Source organism: Puntigrus tetrazona, chromosome 4 (assembly GCF_018831695.1).
Source record: "Puntigrus tetrazona isolate hp1 chromosome 4, ASM1883169v1, whole genome shotgun sequence".
Taxonomy (NCBI): Eukaryota; Metazoa; Chordata; class Actinopteri; order Cypriniformes; family Cyprinidae; genus Puntigrus; species Puntigrus tetrazona.
Genome location: NC_056702.1, coordinates 1,783,929 through 1,799,570, shown reverse-complemented (window position 1 = coordinate 1,799,570; position 15,642 = coordinate 1,783,929). Strand labels below are relative to the sequence as shown.

Below are 15,642 nucleotides of genomic sequence, written 5' to 3'. Positions count from 1 at the left end.
ATTTCAATTAGTTTACAGATAAATACTGCATACTGCGCGCTTTTGTTTTACAGTATTTTATTATAATATACTGACAATATTTGCATTTATTTCTGGTCCCTCTTTTGCTCCTACTGTGTTTAGTTACTGAATTCTTATAAATGACTTGAAATGACTCTGAAGTAGTTATGCAGGATGCAAAAAATAAAAGTAAAGACTTTATTAGGTTGGTAAAGGGCACTAACGCTTGTTGGAGTGGAAGTTCTTCATGACGGTCAGTGGGGAGGCTGGGATCTAACAGATGGATTGAGGTGCTGCTCATTTTGGAGGAAGTGTAGGACCGGTATGGATAGATGATGCACACTGTGCTGGGAGTGAGGCTTCACTGGCGAACTGCACTTCAACAGCTAACATTTTAAAGATGCTGGAGTCACCTGTACCAGTGAGTTTGGTATGCTTCTTTAAAAAACTAAGAGATCAGAGAAAAATGTAAATTCTCATGACCAAGACAATTTGTGGCTAATTCGTCCGAATTCGTACGACCTCACTCGTACGATTTTGTCCGATTTTTCTAAAACTAATCGGTGTTAGGTGTAGGTCTTTTGTACAAATTCATATGAATTGGCAACTCGTCAAATGCATATGCTTTAGCAAAAAGTTTATGAATTTGTACGAATTAGCACCCCTGTAAAATATGTATGAATTGTTATCAAGATCAGAGAAGGATCAAACCGCTTGCATGTTAAGTGCAATATTAACTAACAATGAAAATATTTGTAAACCATCTATTATTAACCATGTATTATCATTTTAAGTAGTGTTTATTACAAATTCACTAAAACATTTTTTTTTTATTTAAAAGTTTGGTCACCTGGAGAACCAAAAATGTTACCAAATATTTTTGAGATATCATTTTTTTTTATTGAAGATGAATAAATAGTATAAAATTAATTGCTCATAACTAGCATCAACTAATGGAATCTTATTATAACGTTTTACCCTGGCTTACAAGATGTAGCTCAACTAGCAGAATTTTACTTTTTGGTGAACTGTTCTTTTAAGTGAATGAACTTTAGTTAAATCTCAAATTTGCATGTATGCAAATTCAAAACAGATAATTTTGGAATAATAGATTTATAGTGGCACCAGAGTTTCTGTAAATGATACAGACATACTGTGAACTGTACAGACATCACCTAATCGGTGTTAAATCGTCAGACTCTTTCAGCAGATGTGAAGCTGGTCGATGGCTAGGTTCAGATTGGGTATGATGTCACTCAGTGTACAGTGTATGTCAAGAGCTGAACTGTGGAGACACTGCTGAACTCAAAGAGTATGTGGCAAATATCGATGCGGGGTGTGAGCAGTTGTTTGAATGGGCTTCAAGTTTTTTGCCAAAGTAAGATCAACTAACATGTGCATATAGGCTATTAATGTTTATATCATTTATATTAAGAGCTATGCACGTTAAAGAGGCAAAATTATGGGTGTATGAGCATTTCTAGCACACCATCAAATCCTAATTATAATGACTTAATCTTTCTGGTGCTTCAATGGAAAATAAATGTGTATGTAATGTACTGGTGCAAGGTCAGGAAGAAGAACAGAGTAGAATTACTTAGAACTTTATTTAATTTTTTTTATTCATCTGTTTTTATTTATTAATTTACAAGAAATTTCCAAAAATCTTCTTTGTTGTGGAAACATTTAAGTAATGAAATGTAACACCATATAAATGAATACATAGTTAAGCATATAATCAGACTTATTTTAGGAGGTTGGTCTATAAATATACAAAATATATTAAATCAGAAAGTAAGTAATCATTTAACCTATAAGAAGAAAACTAGTTTTACATTTTTATTTTCCTTTCACCTCCTACCAATGAAAGTAATCAAATAATGGCCAGCGACGCAGAATTAGAGATGCACCAGAAATGAGTAGAACTTAGAGCGACCTGCTGCAGCCCAAAAACATGCTCTTCATAGCATGCTGTGAAATATAATAAACCTTTTTTTATACAAACACTTATTTATACAAAAACAGAATGTCTTCATCGTCCGGATGACTCTGTAAGAGCAGTTTTCTGTTGAATCCTTTTGAAATAACAGACAACAATTTCAGTGAAGATCTGAAAATCATTTTTCAAGTTCCATCTTTACAATAAGCCTATGAAGAAAAAACTTACAAACCTGTCAGGGATCAAATAATTTCTTTTCCTGAAACACTTGTCCGTTTATCTGAGTTCTCCACTTGACAGAGAAATTTCCGGTCCTTTTGAGCTCTTCCTTGACCTGTGAGATTCAGATACACGATAGCACAGCAACTCAGTGACAAGAGTAGATAAGTCAATAATAAAGCTTTGAATTGCATATATTTGTTACCTTGTCCAGTATTTTGGTCATGTGTGAAGAGTCGTTGGGGTTTACATAGTCAGCATTCACCTCGATCCTGAGCACATTTTTTATTTCTATAAAAGAGAGATATCGTTTACAGCATGTTGATCCAATCTGATGAACAACAGTTTTCTGGTAAACTTTTGCAAATGCAGAGAACTATGGAAGATTTGTGAATTTCTTTTTATTTCACAATTCAGAAAAGTAGGCAGGCAGGATATTATTGAAGGATATAAACAAAAAAAAAAAGCCTTTTTCATCTCGCAATTCAGTTTTTTTCCTCAATATTATTAGTTTACATTTGCAATTTATTTGTTTATTAGTTTTTTGTGATTGTGTCTTCTTATCTCACAATTCAGTTTCCTCATGATTCTCACCAAAAAAACTCAGAATTCTGCCCTTTATCATCTTAATATTATATCTTTTATACCTAACAATTCTAAAAAATATTTTCCTCAGAATTCTGAAATTCTGAATTCAGAATTCAAAAAAGTTGCTTGCATCTTTGCATCCCACCGTTCAGATTTTCTTTTCACAGACGAAAACTCATAATTGTATTCATTAGATCTTAAAGGTGTCCCAAAGTGAAGCACAGCACTGTGTTCATTTACATCTAGTAGATCAGACCGAGGAGCTGTATGGGGTTTGGATGGACTCACCCCTGCAGATGATTCCTGCATCATACGCATGAATGCATTGATGGTTTCCCCAGCCACCAAACTGGCAACTTCTCAAGTTTGACTCATCACCGTTACATCTGAGCGAATCCATCCATATCGGCCCATCACCGGCCCCAAAAAAGGCACCTGACAAGGGCTGTGCGTTCCCACCGCAGCCCAGCTCTCTACAGAGCACTAAACCATCAGCGATATCCCAGCTGTTGTGGCACACTGTCCCCCAGCGGCCGTCGTGATACACCTGCACTGTGCCCTGACAGGGGTTATCCATATTCACCAACCGTACCTCTACAAGAGTCAGAAGAAGTCAGAAGAGTTGACCGTGTTCATTCAATGTATTTAGAATAGAAGTTATCTATTGACTGAACTGTAGTAATACGCAGTAGGGGTGCATGTTTCATCAAATTTAAGTACTAAACGTAAGTTAAACTTAATAAAAATGAGAAATGTTGTGCAGCCCTAATTCCAAACATATTTTGTGCATTTTTTTTTTGTTTTGGATTTTTTGCTTAGGGGATCTACAGTCTTTTTATGACTTGCACCAAATCCAGTCGGTAATTCATAATAATGAGCAGTTGTCAGAGTAAAATTAAAACAGCCCTGATATATGGATATATATTTTCGGAAATATGCATGTAAAAAAAGTAAGAAATGCAGTCAGTAAGTTGACCTCGGCAGACGACGCCTGCATCATTTGCGTGCACACAGTTGTGCTGTCCCCATCCGTTTGACCTGCAGTTCTTCAGCGTGGGCTCAGTGCCTGTACATGCCACATCATCCATCCATATCTGTCCAATACCGCTTCCGTAAACACCTTTGTTCACCTCTACTGGACTTCCACAACCCAGCTCTCTACAGACTACTGCAGCATCGGTCATATCCCAGCTGTCTGCACAAACGCTTCCCCACTGGTTGTTCTTAAGAACCTCCACTCTTCCAGAACAAATGCTCTCTCCACCGACCAATCTCACATCTGAAAGACACATCTTGTAAGAATAACTGGATATAACGTTATAATATATTTTACATTTGTATATTATAATACACACTACAATATATAAAAACACAGTGTAGATACATTTCAGGTCAGATTAGGTTGTCACACGTTTATATTATAATAATTTATAAATTATTTAATTTGTTTCATTTGTATAGATAAGCCCAAGTTTTTGTTTTGTTTTTTACCTCCGCAAGAGACTCCGGCATCCTGTGAATGTGTACAGAGGCTGTTTACTGATGTAGCTTGACCACACTCTTTCAGTGAGGACTCGCTCCCGGTGCACAGAACATTATCCATCAGTATATTTCCAGTACCGTTCCCAAAGGCAGCTGAGATGTGTATCAGTTTAAGAGGACCGCAGCCGAGTTCTCTGCACAACACAATACCGTCCAGTAGATCCCAGTTTGTGTGACATATTGTGCCCCAGTCTCCAGTATAATGAACCTGCACTGTGCCTTCACACATGTTTTGGCCATTTACCAGTTTCACCTCTGAAAGGAGAAAACGTCAGATTAATTCAGATTTGGCGTGCGGTCTTGACATAATCGCTCGCACTTACCTCTGCAGACCACTCCAGCGTCATTGCTGTGTGAACTCTTTTTCACGTAGCCTGACAGACATGGTTTCAGGGAGATTTCAGTTCCTGTGCACGCAGCATCGTATGTCCACGCCATACCTGAACCCTTCCCAAAAGCAGATCCACCACTGACGCTCAGCGCACTTCCACAGTCCATGTTTCTGCAGATCACATCTCCACCCAACAAATTCCAGCCGTTGTCCAAAACAGTTCCCCAGCCCAAATATTCGTAGAGGACCTCCACCCTCCCAGAGCAAGTGTTTAGTCCATCTACAAGCATAAACTCTAAAGAAGAGAGAGGTGGATGTTTGTAAAAAAAAACTGTTCATTAACACATGCTTAAAGTAAATTGAGGTGTTTACATAAAAGCGTTTATAATCTAACTCAGCCATCAGTCAAACTGAAAAACTCAATCTAAACACCTCAGTCAATGTATTGAAAAAGGCGGCGTAGACCTGAAATAACCTGATGAATTCAAAAAAAAGGTCTGAATCCTACTGTAAGCACCTGATAAGCACCAGCATTATTCGTGTGGTTTACCTTTTTAAAATACATTTACATGCATTTTACTTTATTTACATTCTATGAAGTGGTCAGTGGAGGGTTATTTAAATATTTGCTTTAAAAAAGCTCCCTTTAGATACATCATCAAAGAACAATGTTGACATTATAGCATGGTTTTCTCCGTTATAATACAGTGAACACACATGAACATGAAGGAGATTTATACAGATTTGTATATATGTATCATTATTTTAAAGTTAAGGTCGAAACTCACTCTCTGATTAGTACTCTTCTTACAAACTAATAAATTTAAACATTTACAATATGTAAAAAACACCAATTAGTGCATGCAGTCTTACCCAGTGCATTTCTGTACTTTGAGTTGGGGTATAAGTGATCGTATTTACCTGAGCAAGTGACTCCAGCATCATCTGCATGGGTGCAAGCGGTGACCCCCCAACCGCTAAACACACAGTCCTTCAGACCACCCTCACGACCAGTGCAGCTGATGCCATCCATCCATACTGGACCCGCTCCCTTCCCGAAATAAGCGTTGTAGTATGAAGCTATTGGGCTTCCACAGCCAAGCTCTTTACAGACCACCACTGAGTCCAAGATATCCCAGGTTGTGTCACAGACCGTCCCCCACTGTCTGTTGTGGAAGATCTCCACTCTCCCTGAACACATGCCGCTGCCGCCTTGTAACCTAAGGGTGGCTAAGTAACAAGATCCATCATTTCCTTCACTCTTAAGAAGAAACATTAAAAAAATGAAAGGTTTTCCAAAACCTATAGTTCCATAAAGAACCTTTGACATCCATGGAATGACAAAGACATCTTTATCTAATGTTCTTTAGATTTTTGATATTTTCTTCACATCATGAAAAAGTGTTGACAACTCTTTTGAGAACTGTAAAGCACTTCTTCGATGGCATCGTCTTTTATGGCAACTTAAGTGTAAAGGGTTTCTCCAGCCCAAAATGAAAATTTTGTCATCGATCACTTACCTCCATGCCGTTCCAAACCCGTAAAACATTGGTTCGTCTTTGAAACACAATTTAAGATATTCTGGATGAAAACAGGGAAGCTTGTGACTGTTCCACTGACTACCCAACAATTACGACTGTCATGGTGCAGAAAAGTATCTGCCATCGGTGCTTCAACCATAATATTATGAAGCTATGAGAAAACTGATAAAAACCAGAAATACGGCTTTAAGTTTCGGCATCATATCACCGCAGCCATTTATTTTACGAGAAGTATTCTTGTATGAACTTTACAGTTGAAGCCCTGATGGCAGATGGAGCATTCATACGACATCTTTCATACTTTTCTGTACCTTTACAGACGGATTATTCAGTAGTCAATGGGGCAGTCACAAGCCTCCGCTTTTCATCCTAAATATCTTAAGTGTTAAGGCATTTGGAACGACATTGGAACGATTTATGAGTAACCCTTTAATGGCTTCATTAAGAACATTTAACAGAAAAGTGTCTTTATAGTGGAAAAAGTTCTTAATTGATAATCAAACTGTTCTTAGTGGAACCTAAAATGCTACAAAGGCCCTTTTTAAGAGTATGAATGTAACGTACAGTCACAGATGACTCCAGCATCTCTGGTGTGGTCACACACGTCTGTATGGTTCCCCCAGTTACAGTCGAGCACCGAGCTCTCGTTCCCAGAACAGTTTAGATCATCCGTCAGCAACGGTCCCGAACCCTCCCCAAAGAAAGCACTAGGCTGAATGGATATGAGAGGACCGCAGCCCGCCTCGTAGCAGACCGAGTTGCCTTCGACATCATCCAGCCCTTCGTCACAAATGGTGCCCCACTCGCTGTCTTTGTATATTTCCACCCTTCCAGAACAAGCATTAATACTGTCCATCAACCTCACCGGAGCATCACTGGTCACACTGGTTTTACTGACGGCTGCATTATCTACACTGTCTGCGTGAAAAACAGCAAAAGCGCGCCATTTGTGTTAGTTATTAAATGATGGCATTTGTGATCCATGTTAACCCCAAATGTCCCAAAAGGACAGCAAAACCTGATTTTTGTTTTTATACACAATACATTGTCATCATATGTCAGTTTCTCACCTAGGAGCAGAACGAAGCTCAGAAAGTACAGCATAGTTACTGAAAAGAAATAAATATTATCAATAAGCAGCAAAAAGTGAAAAATAACTACAGCAACTACTAATGCTTTAATTGTGATTGTGATTAAAAGTTGTTTTAACTCACACATAAAAACAGCAAAAAACTATATATATATATATATATATATATATATATATATATATATATATATATATATATATATATAGTATTATTTGCAAAAACAAAGAACTTTTTAAAATTCTTTGTTTGATAAATCGTTGCTAATTGTCTGTACTGCATTTAACTAGTTAAAAATATTGTTTCAAATTGTTTATTTTTTTACAACAATTACGCAAGACCCCGTTCATCTGACAATAAATCAAAACTAAATTAAATAAAGTGATCTTTTAAAAGCTCCTACTGCTATAGGCCTACAGCGTGGCTTCATACATTCATCTGACCTGTATATATCTGACGTTATTTAAATGATCTTTCGGGTAACATACATATGGCATTTCGTTTTAAAAAGAGACTCAAAGTAATTCTTTTTAAACTGCGTTACGTTGACTTCGTTCGTCAAGCTAAAGTCACAATCAGTCATTACCTGCAAAGTATTTAAGAAATAAGTAGTAAGGTGTTAAAACCTTGAGCTGTGACTCGCCTGGCTCTTCTTCTCGCGGTCCTGGAGAATGAGTGAACGTGTGTTCATAGAGGTGGACGAGACCTGGGCTAAAAGAAGCAGTATTAACCCCCTCCTCCCCTCCTCTGTTATTCACACTCAGTATAAGAGAGGAAGACGCTCACAATAACCCAGCGGACCACTCTGAGGAAAACATGTTCATGTCAAGGCTATTTGTGAATGCTAAAGTAATGACTGCACATATTAAGACTGATGGAACCATTGAACATGAACGAACGTAAGCGTTAGATATGATATAAAGGGGTAAACAAACAGGATTTTTAAAACGGTAAACGCATTTGTTTTATATCTAGATTTTTTTTCCACAAGTCTTCAGAGCAAGTCGGACACATTTGGCAATCAAATGCTGATTTAACTATACAAATAAGCTTAGAAGAGCAAGGAATGGCTTGCAAACGTGCTCCTTGTGTTTAAAGAATATGCAAAAGGAGCATCTTGAACTTTTAAAGGACGTGAACAAATGTTTTGAAAAGGTCTTTGTTTCATAACGCATGCCGAGCTGTGATTTAACTCTGCACTGTGTACTTCCTCAAAGATAAATGCAGTCCCGTTAAAACCGGCCAAAGTTTTCATGTCTAATTTAAAATTCTAATTTATTTCTATAACGTTTCTCTGTCGTAAACGGTGCTGTGCTTCAGAAGGCCGTCCGAGAACTAACTTTAATCCCGTTTTAGTCGACATCTGTTTTTTAGTATCTTAGGCTACTATGGGTTTTAAAGCAAACCAATGCAAATCACGGCTTGTCACATACATTTGTCTTGGTTTTTGCTTTTCTTACGATAAACCTACTTCAATGGCAAACGAAAGAAGACTGAGACTGCTTGTAACAACTGAACTCATAAACATTCAAATTCAGCTCCCAAAGGTTTGCATGTGGTGCCTTAGGACTAGTTCAAGATAGATCTGTGTGCATTTAAAAGGGGCACATTATCAAAAAGGCCATAGTTCGATGTTTGATGTATTTTAAAAGGTTATCAAAAATATACCAGAATATTCCAGTGTTCCGTTTAATTCAGAAAGTAGTGGTGAGTTCATTCTTTAATTTCACTTGATGTTGGAGTTTTTTTAGGAAGGATGTTAGAGGCTTTTTGGAAGATACAGATACATTGTTTATCATTAGTCAGATTTAAAACAATTATTGGATACTGCTTATGAAAAAAATAGCTCCTACAAATGTAGAAAACATATTAGACTACATTATTAACATTAACATTATGACATTATTAGTCCAATCGAATATTGAAATTTCTAATAGTTACATAATTTTAATTATTGCACTATGATTCTGTGATTTTATGCTATGTAGGCATAATATATATATATATATATAATACATATACATTTATATAGCATAGAATCATAGTGCACTAATTTAAATGTTTATGAGTATGTATGTATATATGTGTGTGTATGTATATATGTGTGTGTGTGTGTGTGTGTGGTTTAAAAGCGTCACGTTATGAAACATGCATTAGTGTTATACACAGAATTCACCAGAGGAGGGCGGGGAATGCAAGGTAATGCTCCTCGATGCTGCATTTATTTAATTTTTTATATATATATATATATATATATATATATATATATATATATATATATATATATATATATATATATATATATATATATATATATATATATATATATATATATATATATATATATATATATATATATATATATATATATATATATATATATATATATATATACTTTTAAAGTATAATATTATTTTAACAAATCATGACACAACAATTCACAAGAGAGTAAATGTGTTTTAAATGTTTTTGACTAGAAATTTTTTTAATAAGAAGTTGTGATAATATGGATGTTTTGAGGTATGTTTTTGGTGTTTCACGGAGTAATCAGTCATTTATTTCTTCTTCGTTCAAGTTCAGCGCTGTAGTTCACGACAGTCACCACAGGAGGGCGTGTTTCTGTTAGCTTCAGTGCGTTAATTAGCGCCTCGTTTTTTAAAATGTGGTTTGTTGTTGTTAAATTGTATATTCCATCTTCCTGGCATTACTTGTTGTAAGTATACTGTTTTTACCGTATGTATGCAAACATGCGTATCAATAATGAACTTTAAATTGATTTGCAACGGCGTAATTCGCATTTGAGACCAAACCGGTTAAAGTTTTGCGGTGTTTGCAGTGGTGTGATTCGCAGAAATCGCCGAAGAGCATGACTTGTTTTGTGTATATTCATAGTATTGTCTGTAAACAAACAGGTCAGGAAAGTACTTATATTCTAATTGATTTGCAGTGCTGTATCACCACACGAGTCAATCAATCAATCATTTTTATTTATATAGCGCTTTTAACAACACAGGTTGCATCAAAGCACTGTACAGTATAATGACAGGGATGTATAATGACGAGAGTGACCAATTTCTTATTAAATGCAGAGACGGTCTCTGTAGTCAATTCAACGATAGTCACTAGAAGTTAAGTGTCCCCAACCAAGCAAGCCAGAGGCGACAGCGGCAAGGAAACAAAACCCCATGCATACAGAATGGAGAAAAAAAAAACCTTGGGAGAAACCAGACTCAGTTGGGGTCAGTTCTCCTCTGACCGGACGCCCAGCACTTAACTTCCAGTTCAATTTTAAATGCAGCTGTGTCAGATAGTGTAAATGACTTAGTGTGTGTGCGTGTGTGTGTGTGTGTGCATCAGGATCTGGTGATTGGTCCACGGGGCGCATCTAGGTGTTCTGGTCTCTGATGAACATAATCTCTGGGTGCTGATCCACCATCTAGTCTGGATACAAACTGTGAAAACAGATTGAGAAAGAGACAGGACTAATATTAGCGTAGATGCCATTCTTTTTATGATGTCACAAGTACATTGTATTTTAGGAGTAGTGTTCCCGGTTCCAGCAAATCTAAGTAATGCAGCCTAAAAATCCTTTAACGGATTTGAATAATAAAAGGTGTGTTGGTGTGTTATGTGTAGGCTAAGTTAAAAAGATGTGTCTTTAATCTAGATTTAAACTGGCAGAGTGTGTCTGCTTACCTAACAGAGTTAGGAGATTGTTCCAGAGTTTAGGTGCTAGATAGGAAAATGATCTGCCGCCGCAGTTGATTTTGATATTCTAGGTATTATCAAATGGCCAGAGTTTTGAGAACGCAGCGGACGTGCAGGACTATAATGTGATAAGAGCTCGCTCAAGTATTGAGGAGCTAAACCATTCAGGGCTTTATAGGTAATTAATAGGATTTTAAAATTTATTCGATGTTTGATAGGAGCCAGTGCAGTGTTGACAGAACCGGGCTAATGTGATCATACTTCCTAGTTCTAGTAAGGACTCTGGCTGCTGCGTTTTGGACTAGCTGAAGTTTGTTTATTAAGCATGCAGAACAACCACCCAATAAAGCATTGCAATAATCTAACCTTGAGGTCATAAACGCATGAATTAATATTTCTGCATTAGAGGTCGAAAGCATAGGTTGAATTTAGATATATTTTTAAGATGGAAAAACGCAGTTTTACAGATGCTAGAAACATGATTTTCAAAGGAAAGATTGCGGTCAAACAGCACACCTAGGTTCCTAACTGATGATGAAGAATTAACAGAGCAGCCATCAAGTGATAGGCTGTGTTCTAGATTATTATATGTGGGGTTTTTAGGTCCAATTACTAGCACCTCTGTTTTTTCAGAATTTAACATTAAGAAGTTACTCATCATCCAGCTTTTTATATCGACTATGCATTCTGTTAGATTCTCAATTTGGTGTGTATCACCAGGCTGCGCTGAAATATAGAGCTGAGTATCATCAGCATAGCAGTGAAAGCTAACACCATGACTCCTGATAATATCTCCCAGAGGTGACATGTACAGGTTGAAAAGTAACGGTCCTAGCACTGAGCCTTGAGGAACTCCATATTTCACTTTTGATCGATATGATACCTCCTCATTTAATGCCACAAACTGATAGCGGTCAGATAGATATGATTTAAACCATGCTAAGGCGCTTCCTCTAATGCCAACATAGTTTTCTAGTCTATCCAAGAGAATGTTGTGATCGATAGTATCGAATGCTGCGCTAAGATCTAATAGCACTAATAACGATATAAAACCATGATCAGATGATAGAAGCAGGTCATTAGTAACTCTAATGAGAGCAGTCTCAGTACTATGGTACGGTCTAAAACCTGATTGGAAATCCTCACAGACACCATTTTTTTCTAAAAAGGAATACAGTTGTGAGGATACTACCTTTTCTAGTATCTTTGACAGAAAAGGGAGATTAGAGATTGGTCTGTGATTTACTAAGTCTTTGGGATCAAGATGTGGTTTCTTAATGAGAGGTTTAACTACAGCCAGTTTAAAGGTTTTGGGAACATAACCTAATGACAATGATGAATTAATAATGTTCAAAATAGGATCTATGACTTCTGGAAGCAGATCTTTTAATAGTTTAGATGGAATAGGGTCTAACATACATGTTGCTGGTTTAGATGATTTAACAAGTTTATACAAGTCTTCTTCTCCTATAATAGAGAAAGAGTGTAATTTTTATTAAGTATATACATCAGTTCATACTGAAATACTGCGCCATGTGCTCTCACCCTCTTACAGAGATTTAGTGCGTTTATTAGATTCACTTTGAAGTGATTCAGTTCATAGAAATCACCACAGGAGGGCGCGCTTTAAGAAGCTTGAGAACAACTTTCATTAAGACTGATAATACTTCGATATTTCGAATATATAATACTTATATATTCTCGAGTTTATGTTTTAAGAAAAGAAAGTGCACTAGTCTTGAAGTTAAAGTTACAAAAATGATGGTAAGAATGATAATGTAATAGATAATTAATTTAAATACGATTAACACAATCTCTGTGGTGAATGCTGAATCAAATCTAGCAAACTTGAAACCACCCTGAATATAAGAAGTGAGTGCCAAGACGCTCTCTGTGGCTCAGTGGTTAAAGCACTCAACCCCAAACACAGAAGTCCAGGTTCAAGCCCTGCTGTTAAACCTGAGTGTTTGATTCATGGAGCTGCAGTGTGTTTGTGTTCAAATCCCACAGTTGTACTGAATGTTTTTCATTCAGCCTAAACCTCAGTGGTTAAAGATCTCGATCTCAAGTGTGAGAGACGTGCTTCAGATCTCCAGACTCAGTAGCTCATGTGTTAAAGCTGTGTGCTTTGATCCAGAAGATCTGAGTTCAAACCCAGCTATTGCTTGCTTTAAGTTGATCTCATCCTACAACAACTCAAATGTCAAACTATAACACAACATTCACTGTGGCTCAGTGGTTAAAGCGTTTAACCCCAAACTTTGAACCCCACAGTCGCTTAAATCAGCTTTAAATTAAAGTCACTCAAATATCTTTATTGAGAACTCAGGATTGGATCAACAGTCAAATATAAGTTCCTTCACGTTCTTCAACAAGAGACCTGTGGCTCACTGGTAAGAGCACCGCCTCACGGTTCAGAGGTTGCTGGTTCAATCCCGGCCAGGTCTCTGCGTTACGGGTGAATGCTGGAGTGTGTGTGTGTGTGTGAGGAGGGACAGTGTGTGAAGCAGCGCCTGAAGAAGGGGGAGACAGTTACAGTCTCCCCCTGGAGCTTCCGGAGTCACGGCCAGCAGCGGTTATGTGTTTGGACGGTCTGGAAGAAGAGAAGATCAACTGTTTTAATATTACAGAAACACACTATAACTAACTGTATATATAAAGTAACTAAACACAAATAAAAGTCAGTGAATATGACACTTTGTTTTGTAAGTGTGTGTGTGAACACATTGCTAGCTGTCCAATAACAAACCTACATCATCTGTGCTAAACACCTAATCAAAATTCATCCTTTAGTAGGTGAGAGAGGGACGAGGGACTGAGATTTTTCTGTGCAAGATATGCCTTAAAGCAGGGATGTCAAACCAGAGCCCTGCAGAGTTTAGATTGAACCCTGCTAAAACACATATATACAGTGTGTGTGTGTGGTACTTGATTAGCTGGATCAGGTGTGTTTAATTAGGGTTGCATCTAAACTCTGCAGGGCTTTCACATCCCTGCTTTAAGGCATATCTCGGTCCCTCGTCCCTTCCTCACCTACTTAGGTTACCATCATTTGCTTTTCAAAGAGAGGCCCTTGAAAAACAAAACACTACTACACTTTACTACTACTTTACTACTACTACTTTACTACTACAACACATTCACACAGTAGATACATCACCTGTCCACCAGCACAGCTTTACAATCTTCAGATCAGCGCTTGTTCTGTTCAGTCAAGACAGAAATAAACATCATTAGCAAAAAATGAGCAAATATATTTTTTAATTAATGTTGCATGTTTATAAAATACTGCTGATTCTATTATACTCCATTAATTATACATCAATCAGTTTCATTCAATATACAGATCGTTTAAAAAATTACTTTCTTGCAGGCCACAAAAAATTGTGGAAATACTGAAACATAATGCTAATAACAATAACAACCTTAAAAGATCCCGTCCTAAAGAATCCCTGATCTACAAAACATCAGGACAGTAAAAAACACATGACAGCAGTGTCCCGTGCATAAAAAAGGATCTGCTCTTATGGCTATTATTATTGTCGAAATTAGAAGCAGAAAAAGATTAAAGCATATCAAAGCTTCATCCAACACCAGCAGCATCAACAACAAGCAGAGACAAACAGCTATTCCTTATTATTGCACTTTATATAAGTGACAATATGAGAGGATGAACTGAGGTTATGAACCTAAAGCAACTACGTTACCGATTCATTTCCTATAAGCTACAGCGCGTGCAAGTCATATAACAAGAAACATTGGCTTCATGCGGAAAGAGTCACACGACGCTCCATCCCAGCGTTTTATCGGATTTTCTTAAAAAAATGACACTACAAGCAGTTATTGTATATATGTGTTCCCTGTTAGAGTGTCTTTTTGCTCTGTGTGATTCCACCCACTATCAGTTTCCCCAATAGTTTTGTAACACCATGGGTTGCCAGTTGGTGGATACACTGCATAATCAAGCAGGCAGCAAATTTTTGTATTCGTTTTTTTGCGTCCTTTTCTATCAAAATGCTCGATACGTATTCAAAACACAGAAAATGTAACCTGTTTTGAATTTCGAAGGTCGAAAGTTTCAGAGGTAATGTGTAAACACGACTGACACGACACGAGGTATTTCTGAGAGGCGTGCTTGGTGCCTTACTGTGTACACTGTACACGTTTTAGCTCTGGATCCTCAATCTGGCAAGCATCTTAAACGTTTTCAGTAAGAATGCAACGTAACTTGCATTCTTACTGAAAAATACAGTTCTTACCTTTATATTAAGAGCTGTCGCCCGCAGGAAGCGCACGTGTTGTTGTGACTGGCATCAAGCAGCCGAGGCTGAGACTGAAGGTGAACCCGCGGGCGCCGCCTTCAGGAGCGGATGAAGAACTGCAGCTTCAAAGAGACGATTTCAGCATAAACACATAAAAAATCGTCTCACCTTTCATAAGAACATGTTAAATCTAAGAATATATTATAAGAAAATAATGTGATTGCATAACAATGAAAAACGGCTATTATATGCTAGATTTATGTTCAATGAATCGATCACAATAAGTGAAACTTAACAAGACATTCATACAGGTTTGGAAATACTTGAGGGTGAATAGATGATGACAGTACTTTCATTTTTAAGTGAACTATTCTTCACGTGATAAACTGAATCCTCTCAATTAATTAAGTAATTTCTCTTTGTG

At 37.1% G+C, this 15,642-nt stretch overlaps 1 protein-coding gene and 1 long non-coding RNA gene across 2 annotated transcripts; both read right to left on the bottom strand.

Moving 5' to 3' along the window:
- Positions 1–1,678: 1,678 nt before the first annotated feature.
- Positions 1,679–7,264, bottom strand: si:dkey-14d8.21 (deleted in malignant brain tumors 1 protein). The gene is made up of 10 exons (XM_043236919.1): positions 7,231–7,264; positions 6,725–7,078; positions 5,541–5,849; positions 4,612–4,914; positions 4,238–4,543; positions 3,723–4,025; positions 3,035–3,340; positions 2,364–2,449; positions 2,172–2,273; positions 1,679–2,075 (listed from the first exon to the last, which is right to left on the bottom strand). Exons 1-9 carry the CDS (start codon positions 7,262–7,264, stop codon positions 2,175–2,177), a joined length of 2,100 nt encoding a protein of 699 aa, XP_043092854.1. The 3' UTR covers positions 1,679–2,075; positions 2,172–2,174.
- Positions 7,265–12,336: 5,072 nt separating this feature from the next.
- LOC122342451 lies at positions 12,337–15,334 on the bottom strand. Its single transcript, XR_006250569.1, has 3 exons — positions 15,216–15,334; positions 14,117–14,160; positions 12,337–13,549 (listed from the first exon to the last, which is right to left on the bottom strand). It is a non-coding gene; the product is annotated as an uncharacterized LOC122342451 (long non-coding RNA).
- Between the last annotated feature and the right edge of the window lie 308 nt (positions 15,335–15,642).